General features: G+C 43.0%; 1 protein-coding gene and 1 non-coding gene across 5 annotated transcripts in view; both read right to left on the bottom strand.

The window, feature by feature from the left end:
* Window positions 1-17,495, bottom strand: part of PLCB3 (phospholipase C beta 3) — a 138,828-nt gene that overhangs the window by 687 nt on the left and 120,646 nt on the right. For 3 of the 4 annotated variants that reach the window (XM_088480081.1, XM_088480084.1, XM_088480083.1), the window contains exons 20-32: window positions 17,334-17,488; window positions 17,062-17,223; window positions 16,811-16,910; window positions 13,723-13,827; window positions 13,428-13,516; window positions 7,032-7,146; window positions 4,354-4,389; window positions 4,050-4,254; window positions 2,636-2,768; window positions 2,463-2,539; window positions 2,085-2,174; window positions 1,907-1,964; window positions 529-615 (exon numbers count right to left, since the gene is read on the bottom strand). In XM_088480081.1, the coding sequence (XP_088336207.1) occupies window positions 529-615; window positions 1,907-1,964; window positions 2,085-2,174; window positions 2,463-2,539; window positions 2,636-2,768; window positions 4,050-4,254; window positions 4,354-4,389; window positions 7,032-7,146; window positions 13,428-13,516; window positions 13,723-13,827; window positions 16,811-16,910; window positions 17,062-17,223; window positions 17,334-17,488 (1,412 nt within the window). The remainder of the gene's footprint in view (window positions 1-528; window positions 616-1,906; window positions 1,965-2,084; window positions 2,175-2,462; window positions 2,540-2,635; window positions 2,769-4,049; window positions 4,255-4,353; window positions 4,390-7,031; window positions 7,147-13,427; window positions 13,517-13,722; window positions 13,828-16,810; window positions 16,911-17,061; window positions 17,224-17,333; window positions 17,489-17,495) is intronic. The other variant, XM_088480082.1, reaches the window with a different exon arrangement.
* LOC148515390 (U1 spliceosomal RNA) lies at window positions 11,016-11,180 on the bottom strand. Its single transcript, XR_015879417.1, has one exon. It is a non-coding gene; the product is annotated as a U1 spliceosomal RNA (small nuclear RNA).

Raw genomic sequence — 17,495 nt, 5'->3', positions numbered from 1 at the left:
TGGTACAGATAGGACTGGGTGTTGTTAGATGCTGGCTTGGAATCTGGAAAAGAAAAGTCTAAGGGCCTGATTCAGAATCACACACAGACACGATGCATCTTTTGCCACAGCTGCGCCTAATGCCGCTGCCGATTTTCTTAATATTGAGACACCCACTTGCAGCGTCATGAAATGGTGCATTACCGCCTCAGTGCGTCATTAGACACCCCATCGGATGCACCATCGAAACTTGCACAAGACCTATGGCAGGTGCAGTTTTTCTGTCTGACCATTGGCTCCTGTGTGAGCACAGGCATTTACAGCAACATGCCCGCACCTGCTAATCCACCCCTATTACCTCCCAGGAATGCCCACTGAACACCACACACCCTGCCTCCAAATCTGTTCTGTCTCTCCCTGTGGTGACTCAGGCACAGAACATAGAACATCAGCCGTCTGTGCGAATACCGGCATAGCGTGCGACTTTGAATCAGGCATAAGTGAAGAGAAATCAAGAAAATAAAGTGCAATTGGTAGTTTGACACAGACCTTTGGCTCCTCATCCTTTATCCTCTGCAGTGTCTCCTGGTGAGCAGCTACCAACTTCTCTAGGCGCTTGTTCTGTGCTTCTTCTAACTACAAAGCAAAGCAATACTAATAAAGGTCATCTGTATAAGAGAATAAACCCCCTCTGGCCACAACACATGTGAATGTATGGTATTATGTTACCATCTGCACTAAGCAACACCTTTATTTCCTCTGCCTTGGTTTTCAATCAGTTTTTCACACCAGCTTGAACACATTATGGTAAATACTTATGGCGCAGGTTACCTGCTTAGGACGCTGCAGTGATGCAGGAATAGTTCCCGGTGGTTGGAAATGCACCGTGGGACTAAAGAGTCTAAAATAACTGTATGAGCAAAGCTTCTATCATTGCCAGCAAGCTCCCATATTTATTTATTACCAGTTATTTATATGGAATGGGTATGTAATGGCGGCTGTCGGGATGCCACCTGTCAGAATACAGACAACGGCATTCCGATGGTTGGCATCCTGACAGAGGTCGGTTAAGTACACTTATACTTCCCCCTTCCCCTCCCCGTTAATGCCTAAACCTAAGTCTCCCCCCTTCGTGCCTAACCCTACCCACCTTGCACCCTAACTATCCCCGTTAATGTCTCAAACAATAGGAGATTTTTGTTGTTGTTATTAAAGTGTTACTGCAGCTGTCTGTGGGAGGGCATTCACTGTACTTCAAGCAAGTGACACTGGCTCATGTGGGAAGGGGGTTTAAAGGGTGAGCGATCTCCACCAGGAGCCTTCTACAAGAAGGTGATAAGCATTGTTGTGAATCAGACGCAGGTGCACCCCCTGGTCACCCCACTAGGCATTAGCTGTCAGTATACAAATGAGAAGACAAAAGTACAAGGCATAGGGGGGAAATTGCAGAAGTGTCCTCATACAAGTATCCTTTAGTCGCAGATACAGCATAAGGCTGGATGGCGTGGGTCACTTGTATCAGACTTGCCTTTTGCCTTTCCACATAGACTGCATACTTTTTATTCAATTTTGTGTCTTACTTTGCTTATAGTGTACTCGGTATTTAGCAATAGTATCTTAGTAGTAAATTAATCAATATAAAGTTGCAGATTAATAAGCATTTGGATGGATAGCACTGGTCACTCATTTCAGACCTGTCTTTTACTGGAGAAAATCCATTGGAGAACATACAAACTCTCCACAGATGTTACATGACTGGGAACTGAACCCATGACACCAGTGCTCCACCTGCTATAACATAGTCCTGCATCTTTCAAAATAAATTAGTGTGACAGGTGACATTTACCCTACAATTTCTACATTTCTCTATATAGACGCAAGTTCCCAAACGCTTCACAGATAAGTCGTGATGTCTGAGGCCACTTACACTGCGTATGAAGTTCACCGACTCATTGATGTGTCGTCTGTTGATCTCTGTAAGTTCTCTGGGAGAAAATATGATGTGGTCAATGGAGGAGTAGGCTAACAGGTGACAATGAATTATAAGTAGGACAGAATATTTGGGAAGCAGGATAGGGAGGAAATAGTGAGGATCTCCCACTGACCCTTCTTTCTTTTGCCGATCTCGTGATTTGGCCTCGGTGATGCTGTTATGTCTCTTTCTGTCTAGGATCTTTTGTAGTTCTTTCTTCTCTCTACATGAAGACAGGGGCACAGGCTTGAACCCTCCCTAAATTGCAATAACCCCTATCTATATATTACCAAGCAAGACAGAATTTGTCTCATACAAACATCATGATTTATCTTCATCATATCTCTCTAGACACCACAGTGTCATCCACTGACATGTCCTGACATGTAATCTATTCTTCACCCTTCATGGCTTGGATTTTGTATTACATTTTACACTCCCACTTTCATTCATCAATCTGCCACAAGCAGTGGTCTCTTCTATTGGATAGAGGTTTAATGGTACAGCTTACTTGTCATTGATCTCTTTTAACTTCTTGAGCTGTGCAGAATGACAAGACTGGGCCACATCCTGGAGCTTCTGAACAGCCTGGAGGAAGAGACAGACAACCACCAATTGTTAGACACCAACCAATGAAGTTGTGGTCCGCAGTGTGGCCACCTGTGGGACCAGGAAATGAAATACCTGCTGAAGGTGGATGTGTTTGATTTTCCTTTCTTGTTCATGCTGAAGTTCTCTCATCTCCAGCAGGCGCCTCTGCTGCTCCCCCTGTAGCTCCATTAGCTTCTTTTGTTGCTCTTCTTGCTCAGAGTAGGAACTGCAGCCACACAGCAATAGTTTGTTAATAGCACAGATACAGGCAGATATGCAATAAGTCGCACACAACTGTTAAGGTGCCTACACACTAGACAATGTGCTCACGATGTGATATCGTGAGCGTTTCCCCTTGAACTCTCCCCGGCACTCCAGGACACGATACCGTGCTAAAAAGTGGCCAATCTGTCCAATGATCTATCGTGTATCCTTAGCGATTTCAAGTGTGTCGTGTACGAGATTGGCAGATCTTGCTTGTTGTACGACCCGCGTGTATGCACATCAGCATAGTGATTGTGAGTGGACACTCACAATTTGGACATATTTTACACGATTTGTTGATCCAATGCGTCGTAATCGGGCAAATTGTGCAAAATATCGTGTAGTGTGTACGCACCTTTACAATCTTATTAGCCTTTATCAGTGTAGGATATGGAGCCAAGTAAAGGGTAAAATAAAGAATGTGTTTGTGGAGGCTATACTGGGCCATTTATACCCCTAAATAAAAGAGGTCAGATACCTGGCAAAATATGGAAAATACGTAAAGTGGAAGATAGATTGGAGAGTGTTGTAGAACATACAGGAATAACCATCATTATTAGATTCACCCGGCCAGTAAACGAGAGGGGGAGACTTTGCCAGACATGTGCCTTAACATTTAAATATTCAATCTGAACTATTACATTTAAATCTACATAAGCAGCCGGAGAAAGAGCAATACCCAAGTATTTCAATTACATATACCAGCGATAAAATAAATAATGTTTTTACAGTTATATACTTGTAAGGTTCTAACAAGGGAGTGTCCAATCTAATATGCAGCATTGCATAAATGAAGGCAAATCTTGGTCTTTATATATAATGAGAAGTATAAGATGTTTATTTATCTCACTTAGACATTGCAGCAGCCTCATATCAGGAGACGGGAGGAGAACTTCCGTCATGGTGACACGTTTTGTGACCTGTACAGTAAAGAGCTGAGGCTATTGTAGCCTTCATGTGCGTGAATACAACTCGCTTGTATTGCCAAAACCCGGTTTTGCAATTCAAGACCTGGAACTATAGCTTGTGCTAAATGGAGTCAGAATGCCCCGCAAGCAATACCCTTGCTGATACAGAGTGTAGCCACATTCCCTGCTATAACACAGCATTGCCGCACAAATCCTAAATAGTAAGGAAGTAATCCTCAGTAATCCTCGGTACATATTTATGTTGATTGTAGACTGTCACTAAGACTATATATCACTATGACACAAAAGTCGCTAATAATATTAATGGTACTCACTCTTGTCCCCCCTTAGTGCTTTTACCAAACTTCTTCCTTCGGATGCTCTGCAGCTGTATGACTCGGCTGTTCTGCTCTTTGCAGAGAGATGACACCTTGCGCAGGTGTTTGCGGTGCATATGGCGCAATTCCCTGTACTGTCGGCAAAGCAACTTCACAAAGCTTTTCTGTAATTTCAGCTCCTCTAAGGAAGGGGCCGGCATGTCTGAGTATTGTAATGAGAGAGAATGTTACATTACAATTAGTAACACAGGCTTGAGTGAAGGTACTTCTACATGCTGATATGGAGAGCATCTCTCAGTACCTGTTAGTATACCTGCTATGAGGCCATCACGGTGAACTGAGAAGAGACAAAGAGACATTTTAAATATCTACACTTAGAAGCACAGATCCATTGGGTTATATACAGTAACACTGCCTGCCACCCCTGTAACTATAACATATATATATATATATATATTCCCGCTAGCTCGAACATCCTGTCCTGTGCACGGCATCTATTCACTGTGAGGGGAGAGCTTGAGGGTAGCCCAGCGCCTGCATAAGTGCTGGGCACTCCCCCCAAGTGTGATGAATTGGGGACATGTCACAAGGGCATGCCCCCTCCATGAATGGAAACGCCCCTTTGTTAGGAGCACACCCTTGGCACAGAAGATGCCCTCCCCATGAATCTCTGTCCTGCCCTCCCCACTTTCTAGCGGGAAAAAAATATAACATTTATATATGTATATATAGCATTAAATGGATTTGATATGGAGCGCCTGAAAGTGTTAAGTGCCTTGTGCATATAAATAATTCATTAATTGAGTAATTTAGGGTATATTCCAACCACTCTCACAATGCAAGCTGCAGTGTATATGTGCAATAATCAGTGCAAATTTCATAAAAAACATATATTAAAAATAAGAATTAGTAGTAATAGCAATATAAAGTGTTCTGGTGCATTTAAAGTGGCATTGGTGCATACGTGCACATATAAAAATCACAATGATTGCTGATTTTACTAAAAAAAGGGTATACAATTTATTTCAAGATTACAACAGTAACTGTGCAATAAAAGTTTGCACAGAAAGCATGAACTTGGACAACATCAAGTAAGAAAAATATATAAAAAATGGAAAAAAAAAAAAACAACACACTTTAAAATTATTATTATTATTTTTTTTTTTCAAAGAAGAAAGTATGGAGCTTATCTCAATTTGAATAAGGTCCTGGAAGGCTGGATTGCACTGTGGGACAGTGCAATCCAGCCTTCCAGAACCCTCTTAAAACTGAGATAAGCTCCATATTTTCTTCTTTGAAAAAAATAATAGATATTTTTTTAAAGTGGTTTTTTTTGTGTTTATATTTTTTTTATTTCCATTTTTTAATATATTTTTTTTAGATTTTTCTTACTTGATGTTGTCCAAGTTCATACTTTCTGTGCAGACCTTTATTGCACAGTTATACCCCTTTTACACCGGAGCTAAAACCCGGGTTTTTGAAGGGTTAACCCGGGCAGCTCCCTGGTGTAAAAGGGGAGAGGGTTGGATCGCCGGGTCGCGTGACCCGGCAATCCAACCCAGGTAACCAGCAGGGTTTAACACGGGCGTAGCCCGTGAAACCCTGCTATGGGAACAGCGCACTACGGGTCACGAAGACCTGGAGTGCGCTGCTAGCCGGCCGATTGGCCCGGCTTCAGTGGCGCTTGGAGATGACGTCATCTCCAAGCGTCCACTTTCACTCCGCAAAAGCCGGGTCTATGCAGACCCGACTGCGGTGTGAGCGGCGCTGACTCGGGAATATCCCGAGTCAGCGCCAGCAAAATTCCGGGTCTGATCCGGATAGGAACTTTGTTCCAACTCCGGGTCAGACCCGGAATTTAGGTGTAAAAGGGGTATTACTATTGTAATCTTGAAATAAACTGTATACCCTTTTTTAGTCAAATCAGCATATCATTGTGATTTTTATATGTGCACGTATGCCTCAATGACACTTTAAATGCACCACAACACTTTATATTGCTATTAGTACTAATTCTTATTTTTAATATGTTTTTTTTAATGAAATTTGAACTGATTATTGAACATATACACTACAGCTTGCACTGTGAGTGTGGTTGGAATATACCCTCAATTACTCAATTAATTATTTATTTGCACAAGGCACTTAGCACTATCAGGCGCTCCATATCAAATCCATTTAATGATAACATTTCTAGGTGCCAGAATCCAAGTGACAACATTTTTCTGATAGAGCTGACACCCTTTTGAAATAAGGGGAGTGCATCAAGGTTATTATTGATTAATCTCGTTCAAAAGTGCCTTTTTACCTATCTCCTATATATCCTGTTGTGGTTTTTAATTGGCGGTGAATTTTCATCTATCTATCTATATATACATACATAAATACACACACAATTCCAGAGGTGCGGCACTCGCAGCAAGTATAAAAAGAATACTAGCACACACAATAAAGTGTCTTTAATATATATATATATTATATACACACACACATACTGTACATATACTGTATAGGGTTACTGGTAAGCATCAGCTATCACTAAGGTAACACTACATTTGTTTTCCTGCAGTTACTATATCAACAAAGCAAGCTCACAACTAGAGCGCCAAACATCCTCATCTATGGACTAATAAATTGCTGCTACCTGGTTTATTAGGGTTTAACCTCTGTACAACCTGGCAGAGCAGTCCCAGTTACAACTTACAGTTCCAGAGCATTTACAGCTGTTTACATTCACTACATTTCTCAAACATGACACCATACACATTTGGGTAAGTTAGCGGCATGTTCTAAGAGTTTGTATGCGATGTTCATTCAGTGTAACCAAAGCCTGCAATGCTCTGGAATCCGTCCTATGAAATCAGCGCTGCCTGTCATGAATGCTGTGAGCAGGAGTAGCAGGCATGGGGCGCAGAATAAAGGGATACTGTACAGGTATCAGTGTGGCAGCCTATCTCCTCACTCGCCCACATTTCATACCTGGTGGTGACACTGGGGTGATTGATAGTTTCTTGGTCCCAACAGGTATCTGTGGAGAGGCAAATGACGTTTCTGGCTTTTTCCTCTCTTGGGGCTTCTCTGCGTTGTTGGGCTGCTTTGATTACAGAAGAACAAACGTTACAATCTGGGACAATGTGAGCTGTGTGTAAAATGTGTGTTATCTCTGGAAGGTTAGGAGAGAAATGTAGTGCTCCCAGTGCGGTGAGACTGCACAACCTGTTCCTGCCAAGCATTAGATGCCAGCCATTTATACTGGAACCTGTAGTTCAGAACAGGTGGAGAAATGTATAGAGAAAAGCGTATAGTGATACTAGGAGGTGCAGACTCTAATAGCAGAGGTTACAACATAAGCAGATGTGCATATGGCTTCCTGTAGGAAAGTGTGCATGTAGGAATCAGAAACCAAAAACAGGATTTTGGTACTTACCGATAAATCCCTTTCTCCGATTCCACAGGGGACACTGGAGTTCAAGACAGTGGGGGTATAGACGGTGGTAGAGTAGAGCCTGGCACTTTAAATAATTCAGAAGTGTGACTGGCTCCTCCCCCTCTATGCCCCATCAGCCCCAGTTTAAGAACTGAGCCCGAGAGGAGACGGAGGACCATAGGAAAACGAGGAGAAGGAGGAGACCACAGAACGGAACAAGACCGAATGAGGGAGAACAGAGGAACAAACTGCAGGGAACACATGCAGTCACACAACCTTATAAGAAACCAAACAAAATGGCAGGTACGCAGCGCTGGGTGGGCGTCCAGTGTCCCCTGTGGAATCGGAGAAAGGGATTTATCGGTAAGTACCAAAATCCTGTTTTCTCCTTCATCCACTAGGGGACACTGGAGTTCAAGACAGTGGGGACGTCCCAAAGCCAACCTCCCGGGTGGGAAGCGCGGAGAACTTGCCGAACCCTTGGCAAAACCGAAAACCGGGATCACCAAGAACCGTAGGCCTAATGGAAAGGCAAGAGCTGAAGATCAAGTGTTGTAGAGCAGAGGAGACAATCAAGGCTCCTTGCTAAACAGCCATAGAAAATCCACACCTTACAGCGTAAATCGAATGGAATACTGCTAGCAAGAGAACAACCGCAGATGAAAGCTGAACACCGTAAGCTCAGCCGAAACAGACCAAGCACGAACAGAGTTGAACATGAGAAGCTGTATAATTTGGAGACAGCAGAATCCCAGCACTGCTGGACATAACTCATATAGTTATACATATAACAATACCAATCTACAGATACAGAGTTGATCCTGTCCACAGACTCCTAACAAGAGTATACAGGGAGCAAAAGACAAGACCGAACAGTCGCCCTGGACCATTCTTGAGGTCCAACTACTACAAGGTTGGCAACCAGAGTGAAACCATAGAAGTCTCCAATAAGGATAGAGATCCCAATGAGGCAGAGGCAGCTCTGAAAGAATCGAGACCACAATTCCTTTCAGAGCATCAGACAGCAGTACAATCAACTCAGAAACAGAGGGAAAAACAGCAACTGAAACCTTGCAGCTGTAAATCCCCATACCAGACCACTGGCAGAATGTCTGGCAGCCCATCAGTTGTCTGCCTATTGAGTGGTTACTACTGCCTGTGGTGGGTCTCGAATTAGTGTATGGGGCATCCCAGGTGGAGACCTTACAGCCCAAGCCACTGTGCCGACCTGAAAAGAAACCCACAGCAACAAACTCCAAACAACATCCAACATGATGGAAGTGCGTAGGCAGTATCAACTGCTGTCCTGAACATAGTATAAAAACAACCCAGTTACCCTAGCAGTTAAAGAACACGGATGCAACAGTCACCCAGTGAGAGCTACCAATATAGGGAAGCAACCATACAGCAAGGCTACAGAACTAGGACAACCATAGAGGTACCCATCAGGTACCTGTCAGTGTGATGAAAATATTCACAGTACTGAACAGGAAAACCAACCAGGCCCCCTGCGTGGAACATAATGACTGTCACGCTTTAATATAAAGAAGTGCATAACCCCCAAGGCGCTACAGTCACAGTCCATTATAACCCCAACAGAAGAATAAAGTGACTTGCTATGCACGCCAGGAAAGCTCTAAAGTGTAGAGCCTACTGCTAAAAAGAGTGGATGGCTACTAAGTCTGCAGCTAGGATGCATAAGGGAGAATAACGGCTATGTCGTGTCAGGTTGCATGAAATCGGAGCATCTTACAAGGCAATAGTGGGGTACCGCTTACCTGTGAGCAATCAGAAGCCCTCTAGAAACTATGTAGAATGTCACTGACCTTCTCCATCTCACAGCAACCCGTCACATCGGGAATAGAGAGTAGCTTCAGTGGGCTAAAAACCAATGCTCCATAGCACAGTCTTCAGTCTGGCGATGTTGCCGTAGGAGAGACTGTAGAAAACTAGCAAAATGTTAGTGGTAACAAGAAGGTCGTACTACAGGACTCTATACCTGAGCTTGTTCCATTAGGGATGTGTATCCTTATATAGATTATACATATACCCCAAGCACGGTCTGCTAGAGTAAGTATTAGTACATTAACACTTATAATGGTTAAGTGCGTATTAGTCAAGAGGCGGGATAGTGAAAGAATTAAATAAGACCCTGTACTCGTCAAGATACACATAGCAATATTAGATATTTGATGATGGATCCCACCAGTGACCCTTGACAATCATAGTGTTCACAATGAGGGATTAAACTTGAACCGCAGGGCCCATGATTTACTGGATACCCACCAATCTAATCAAGCCAGGCCTGACCCTGCCTATTCGGCGGGTGGCCCTAGACCTTCAGGCACAGGAGCAGAAGTGTGGTCTGTTGTCATTTAACCAAGTAAGCCCTGAGGATGAAATAGAATCTGGATTTTTATGTACTGATAGGAATGTACCCAGGGGCCACTTTATAGCCTCATTTTATTGAGATATGCGACTAAACAATAATATGGAGTACAGGAACCTATACAGAGAAAGGTACCTGTACATAGACATAGAATGCAATAATTATCCCAAGTAAGAAGGGATACATCTGTAAAGAAAACCCCAGTTAGGGCTATAAAAAAAACCAGGTGTTTCCCAATTATTAGGAAGTAGTCATACGAGGAACATGAATATATTGGTATACATACACACGTACACTTAGACAAATAGTTGCATGAGAAGTCAACATAGTAAGTATACTTGTCAGACTCCTGCACCAGGAGATCATTATGCTCTATATAATATATAAATATATACATAGTAGGAACCACAAATAGCGGCACTCCGAGACTTAAATAGTGATCAAAAAGGTATATCTAAACTATGTTGAAACAAACAGGCCGACGTTTCGGGGGATACGTGCCCCTTTGTCAAAGCGAGTATATATACATACACCTATATACACATACATTGTAATAATAATAACTCCCCCGAAAAGGGGGCGCCGTAGATATAAACTGACAGGAACAAAACTGTAAACCCAGAAGGGTGTAAGTGCCTATCTTATATACCTGTGTGGACTACCAGAAGGCTCCCAGACAAGTATATGGTCCATATTAGAAGCCATGCCTTAGGGAATTGTGACTATCACAATGTAAACTGCAGAACATGACTCTAGTCTATAGAGCCAATATAATATATTATAGCCTACAGCTTCTGGTAATCCCAGCTGGCTTCCCATCTGTGGAATTAGAGGTAACCTAATGATTGCGGAAGCATAGGCATACCCACACATATAACAAATACATTCATACATAGTAGGTGTAAATAGAAGTTGTTGTACCAACCCACCGCAGCCGGAGAGTCCAGCCTCCAATTGCAGTATCTTTCTTTTTAAAATATGCAAGGTATCAGATATAAAACTGATAAGAACAAATCCTACCCCTGCCTTTATGGCAAGGATAAGAAGCGATACATACATACATATATATATACATATATATATATACATACATACATACATACATACATGTACCCTCATACAAGGTCACAGGTAACGATAATTTATCCAGGAGAAAGCGTGAACGCAGTCCCCCACTTCCACAAATTATGCAGTCGAGATTTCAGCATTTTGAGAAATCATCGGGGGTCAGCACACCCAGAGTGCAATGGATGCGCCTCGCCCTGGGAGAATCACCTTTGTAATCATGGTATCTCCCCTGCCAGGTAAGTATGAACTGTGGCTTACCTCCACGCAGGGAGACTGCTGATGTGCCGTGTGTCCATCCTCTGTAGGCCTGATATTTTAGCAGCGCGCTGTCCCAGACTGGTATAGATCCTGGGAGCCTTCTGCCCTTGCCTTATCAGGTGAGCCATTTGAGCTCCAGTTGAACCCACCTTTTCAAAGTGGGGATCAAAAGGACAACCTCAGATCAATGAAGTATACTGCATTATATTTAACGTATACAGGCATATTTGTCATGCGGAGGGCAAAGTGACATGGACACAGCCTCTGTATTAGGCTGCGGCATGTTCCTCCCTGAGCTAGTGTCAGGGGTCCAGACACTCACTCTATAATAGTGGCGGCGGGTCCCATGATATGTAGAGGTACTGCTTCAATAACATCTGACATTAGTGAGTACTGATTAATTTCCTAATCAAACAGACTCCAGCAGCCATCTTGAGATAGACAATTGTAAAATAGTCGCAACTATCTCTACACAGTGACATCACAATGACGTAGAGCAGCAGTTAGGATAGTTGTGGGGTCGACAGTTTTGAAGTGCTCTCCCCTACAGAATAGAAGTACATTACTGCTAGATAAAGTACTAACAAGTTCATTGCTGGAATCTGACCACCATATAGGAACTACAGAGATGAGCCAAGTTCTATATGGACCATTCCGCTGCGTGACTAAGTAAGCAGGAAGACTGCTACGCTGCGTGCATAATTTGTAATCAGCTCAGTATGCCTCAGCATTGTACTATAATAGAGACCAAACTAGGTTCTATCTAGATTCTACAGCTATGCACAGGGGAGACTATACACATAGGTCCTCTTCATCTATATATTTATTAACAGTTCTTATATATCGCAGCGTATTCCGCCGCGCTTTATCATTGGAAACATCAATAGAACAAAACTGGTTTTAACAGACAGTATATATAAGCAGGAAAGCCCCATATATATACACATATATACTCATACATACACTTAACTCATGTAGGCATGTATACAAAGCTACCCATATTGCATTATGTCATAGGTAGACAAATGTGCTTGGAACTAACTCCAGCAGCGGTACAGTGAGTGCAGCGTCTTCAGGCACAAACTTCTACCCTCTCCCTGCACTGCAAACAGCTGCCTCTGCAAAGTTACAGACTGCCTGTATTCTGTACAGTGACAGTCTCTGCATATGCCTGTGCTGTAGTGCGCGCCAACTGAGAGGCTAGAAAAAATATGCGGTGCCTGCTCCCCGGGAGCAGTAACGGCTGCCGGACCTAAGCCACGCCCCCTCACTGCCGGGAGTAGAGCCCCGGCGCTAACTGCATCCGGTCTTAACCGGCAATAAACTAACCCCTGCTGCTCACCACTATGGCATAGAGCAGAGGGAGGAGGAGATCACATCGGCAGCAGTCACACAGCGCTGTCAGACTCTTTTAAGTGAGCCAGCGCTGACTCAGCAGTGCAGGGATGTTAAGAGATGCGCCAGCAGCTCGTAGCAGGGCAGTGCACAGCGCACCTATGTAATTACAGACTGTCTGAACAGTCTCCCTTGATGGGTATCCGCGCTATATGCGCGGTAGCTCCGCCCCTTGTAATAACGCTAGCGGCGTTATAACAGGAATCCAGGACTGTATGAGCCTGGGAGGGGGCGGAGGGGCCGCAGATCTAACTCAGTCCCCCGCTAGTCAGGGGAACAGAGCTATACTTACCAGCTGCTGGCATCAGGACTGCTGCTAGGCATAGGGAAGCACGGACACAGCTTCTATATTAAGCTGTGGTGTGTCCCTCCCTGAGCTACTGCCAGGGTGCCTGGGACCCGGACACGCACTCTTTATTAGTGGTGGCGGGTCCTCCTGATGCCTCCATGTAGCAGGCTGACAGACGCAGCACTCTGTCAGCCTGTCCTCAATGCTTGTTGAAGCTATGAAAGTAAATAAAGTTAAAATAAAAGTAAAATTACTAAGTGTGGGCTGGAGCTCAGCCCTATGTGACCGGCTCTTCTCGGGCACATTTCTAAAACTGGGGCTGATGGGGCATAGAGGGGGAGGAGCCAGTCACACTTCTGAATTATTTAAAGTGCCAGGCTCTACTCTACCACCGTCTATGCCCCCACTGTCTTGAACTCCAGTGTCCCCTAGTGGATGAAGGAGAAATAGCAGTAAGTGATGCTCCTAGATTTATCCCGCTGCCATATCTAGCACAGCTTTATGAATATGATCATGTCTGTCTTGTGTAAGTCTTGATGTGTGCTATACCTCACTGTCTCCAATTAGAGCCACGAGTTTCTTTGCCCTCTCATCCAGACTGGCATGTTGGATGGGGTTAATCAGAGCTCTGATGTACTCTGGGGAGGATGAAGTTAGGGGTCATCATTACACGGCACAAGAAATAACCAACAATGAGAAATGAGTCAGAAATGTAAAACAAGTTAAGAGTAATGATCTAGATGTGATAATATGAGAAAGATGAGAGGATACATACTGTTTATACAATAGAAAGAGAACATAAACTCGTTAATGAATTCACAGGATATATGTGGTAATCGCTCACCTTGGTGGTCATCAGGAATATAATCATTTGCTTCAGTGTACACAAGCAGTGCCGGGAGACACAGAGGCTGATTGATCTCATTCCTGAGACAGATGTAGTGATAACCTGGCAGGTAAAGACCGATGGTATCAAGATATATGTTGTGATTAATGGTAGATTGATATCTGAAACACCGGCTTTAATAGCAATCATTTTTATATCCTCACCTTTTAGAACATGCAAACTTTCCATTAGTATCAGCTCCATACCTGCAACTCAATCTCTTTAAGACTATAGGTGCATACACACGTAACGATTTTTTGAACGATTTGATGTTACAGACATTGTTATCGGTCAAAAAATCGTTCAGTTTCTGAGTTATAATGATGAATGATAATCGTTCAAGCGCGCTCCCGTTTGTAGTTCATCGTCCATTTCAGACTGTCCAATATAACGATTTTCATTAATTGAAGGAACTTTTTTTGTTCATCGTTGTAAAAATCGTTCATTACACTTCAAAAAATCGTTCACTTTTTCAAGGGAAAATCTGACAGAAAATTGTTGGTTACAAAATCATTACGTGTGTATGCACCTTATGGGCCATATTCAATTAGCGGCGAAAACTGCCTTTTTTTCGCCATAGGCGAAAACTGACGTATTTCGCCAAAAAATGTCGATATATTCGCCAAAAAACAGGCAAAAACGCAATTGGCAAATAAAAACTGGAGAAAAATTTTCTCCATTCCAGACCAGGCGGAAAAAAAAAGCAAAATCCCTATTTTTTTGCCAAGAATGTGGGAATTTCTTTCAGAACCCTTTGGACAGCCCCTCTAATGATAAATTACCCCCCCCCCCAAAAAAAAATTCGTAAGTTGCGCACTTTGGCAAAAAAACGACCGCAGAATTTTGGGTGAAAAAAACAAAAACCGTTGATAATGATAAGGAGCAATTTTTTTCCAGGAAATTACTGTTCCACGTAAATTGGGGGTTCATTAAAATGGGTGCAAGTATATTTTCGCGTCATACAAACGCAATTTTAATAAACGCAAAAAACTGCCTGCTGCGACCGCATGCAATGTTTAAAATGCTTCACACATCCATACCGTCCCCTGAAAAATTAGACCCAATACGTTAAAACCATTTTCAACGTTTTTTTTTTACCCAAAATTTGCGCTGTCGTACGCAACTTACACATTTTTTTAGGGGTCATCATTAGGGGTGGTGACCAAAGGGTTCTGAAAGAAATCCCCACATTTTTAGCTAAAAATAGGGATTTTGTATTTTTTTTCGCCTGGTCTAGAATGGAGAAAACTTTTCTCCAGTTTTTTTTTCACCAATTGCGTTTTCGCCTATTTTTTGGCGAAATTATTGCCATTTTTTTCTTCAAAAAACGTCCATTTTCGCCACTAATCGAATACGGCCCTATATGTGACTGGAAGCATGTTTTCCCAGGCAAGAATAGGAAGACATAACTTATTTTAATTATTAAGGTTTTTAGATTGCTTGTGTATATTATTGTAAATGCAGAAAATGTATTAAGTGCAGATTATGTGACAAATAACATAGCATGTTACTTGAGTATCTGATCAAAGAGATTGCAGTGGGAAGGTATCACCTTGACAACCCCATTCTTTTGCTAAAAGGACTAGACAATAAACTAATGAGAAACTTCCCGTAAGGGAAGGCCTCTAGTGGAAATTATAACAGTGGTAGACCAACTCTGCAGACTGGAACTGGATGGAGTCACACCCCTAATACAGAGTGTCCAGGGGTAGAACTACCATAATAGTATGGGGTACAGTAGTTACAGAGCCTCCACCTCTGCAAAGCCCCACACTTCCACCAGTTTACTGAAGCCCCTGTAGTGATCAGGAAGTAGCTGCTTGTCATAGCAAAAGACAGTCTTTGGTAGTTTAACTGTAGAAACTGTTTTATACTGGTTACAAAAACAGCAGTCATAGAAAAGATCAGAACAAAGAGCATTGGCCCTCATTCAGAGCCGCTCGTTAGCGGCAGTACGCTCGTTCCGAGCGATGTTTGCACATCTGCGCATGCGTACGGTTTTTAGTACGCATGCGCGAACCAGTCAGTGCGGCCGAAAATCGTTGGTACGCAATATAGCGAGGGCCTGCTATTTTGAGTGACAGAATGAGGCGTATGTGGGTGGTAACAGGGGAAGGAGCTTGAAAATGGGGAGTGGAGATCCGAACGCAGGCGTGCTTAAAGGTCAAAACGGGCGTTTTATGGGTGTGTATATTTAAAACAGCAGCGTCATTGACCACGTCACTGGGTTATTTTATAGCCAGAACTGCTCGCAAATTTGTGGTAGCAAACACCAACCACAAGAATAGCGAGCAGTTCATACGCTGGTCGATGTACTCGATTAATCTAATAAATAGCGGACATGACGTATGGTGCGAGCGGCCAGGGGGCGTTTTTAACAAATAAACGAGCGTATGTTTTGCTCGCTCGTTCAGACTTAGAGGTGTGAACAGACTGCAATGTGCGTACGGATCATTTGAATAGCCACCCCTTGTTTTTAAACGAACGACCACAAATAGCGAACGGCTCTGAATCAGGCCCATTGTTTGCTTCATGTACTAGTTATATGCCTTAGTATGCACCAAGTGCCAGTCTCACAATACTGTATGCTGTAGCTTCCAGTTTACAGTACTGACCTAAGGCTGACTTAAGATTTATCCACAGCTGGTGCTGATGAAGTTGTCTGCAACATGTGGTTAACAGAGCAGACATACTATTGGCCACTGCAATAGTAGTCATGGACAGATCTATGTACTTCCCCTGTACTGCTCCCTAGGTACTTCTGCTTCAGTTACATACTGTATGTCATGTTATGGCTGAGGAGAAAAAGAGTTAATGACACGTGTAGTTCTATGACTGCTATATACTGCTGGTTATAATGACATTTTACAGGCCCCTTTATATATAAAAAAAAACAAAACATACAACTTGAAAGAAAAAAACCCACCCAGATCCTCGGTTGCCCCATCATAAAAGGACAAATCCATGTTGTTTCAGGAAGATAGAAATCTACGTACAGTAGACAATGTCCAGCTCAATAAATAACCTTCCCTCCTTTCCGCCTCACCTGGTCGTATCGCAGAGACTGGAAGAATTCTGTGACCAACAAACTTTCCACCTTCTTCAAAGACGGCAATGCGAAGAGAGGCCAAAGTGGGAAGCACCACCTACAGCACAAACATGGTGAGAAGTAATCTAAAGGCAAATGGAAGTACAGACTTGTAGGAAAGCGGAAGGTATATAGCAAAGGAGAGAGAGTGAGAAAGAGTAAGAAGGGTATGAACACACATACATTACACACAGACAAAATGTCCCCACCTTATGGAATATAAATGGCTCCTCATCCCACACAGGGTTAAAAGAGTTTCCCTGTGAAGTTTTTGTCCGAAACTTCCTCTTGGTGTCAACAGGCAAACCGAACATATCAACCTCCACATATATTCCCACGCGTTTATCAGACAGGAACTGCCCTGAGATAATCTGGGAACAGCAAAATAAGATGAGGAAACAATAAATTTAGGAAAAGTTACGGCTACGATTGTAAAGTTATCATTTCCTGGAGCACCCTCATTCATCAGCTGCTCTCTCACCTTGATTTTCACTGTATTTGCCACAATCCCATCAACTATGTTTTCTGTAAAAGGATCAAAAGGTTTGTCTGTCCGACGCATAAATTCTGGCTTTAGGAGGTACCCGCTCCGTCGGTTATACTCAAATATCCCCATATTTAGCTGCATGGCAAGGTCTGTAAG

The sequence above is a fragment of the Taudactylus pleione genome, unplaced genomic scaffold (assembly GCF_031769625.1).
Source record: "Taudactylus pleione unplaced genomic scaffold, aTauple2 ptg000250l, whole genome shotgun sequence".
Lineage (NCBI taxonomy): Eukaryota > Metazoa > Chordata > Amphibia > Anura > Myobatrachidae > Taudactylus > Taudactylus pleione.
The sequence above is the reverse complement of the archived record's forward strand: the minus strand, read 5'-3'. Positions and strand labels throughout refer to the sequence as shown.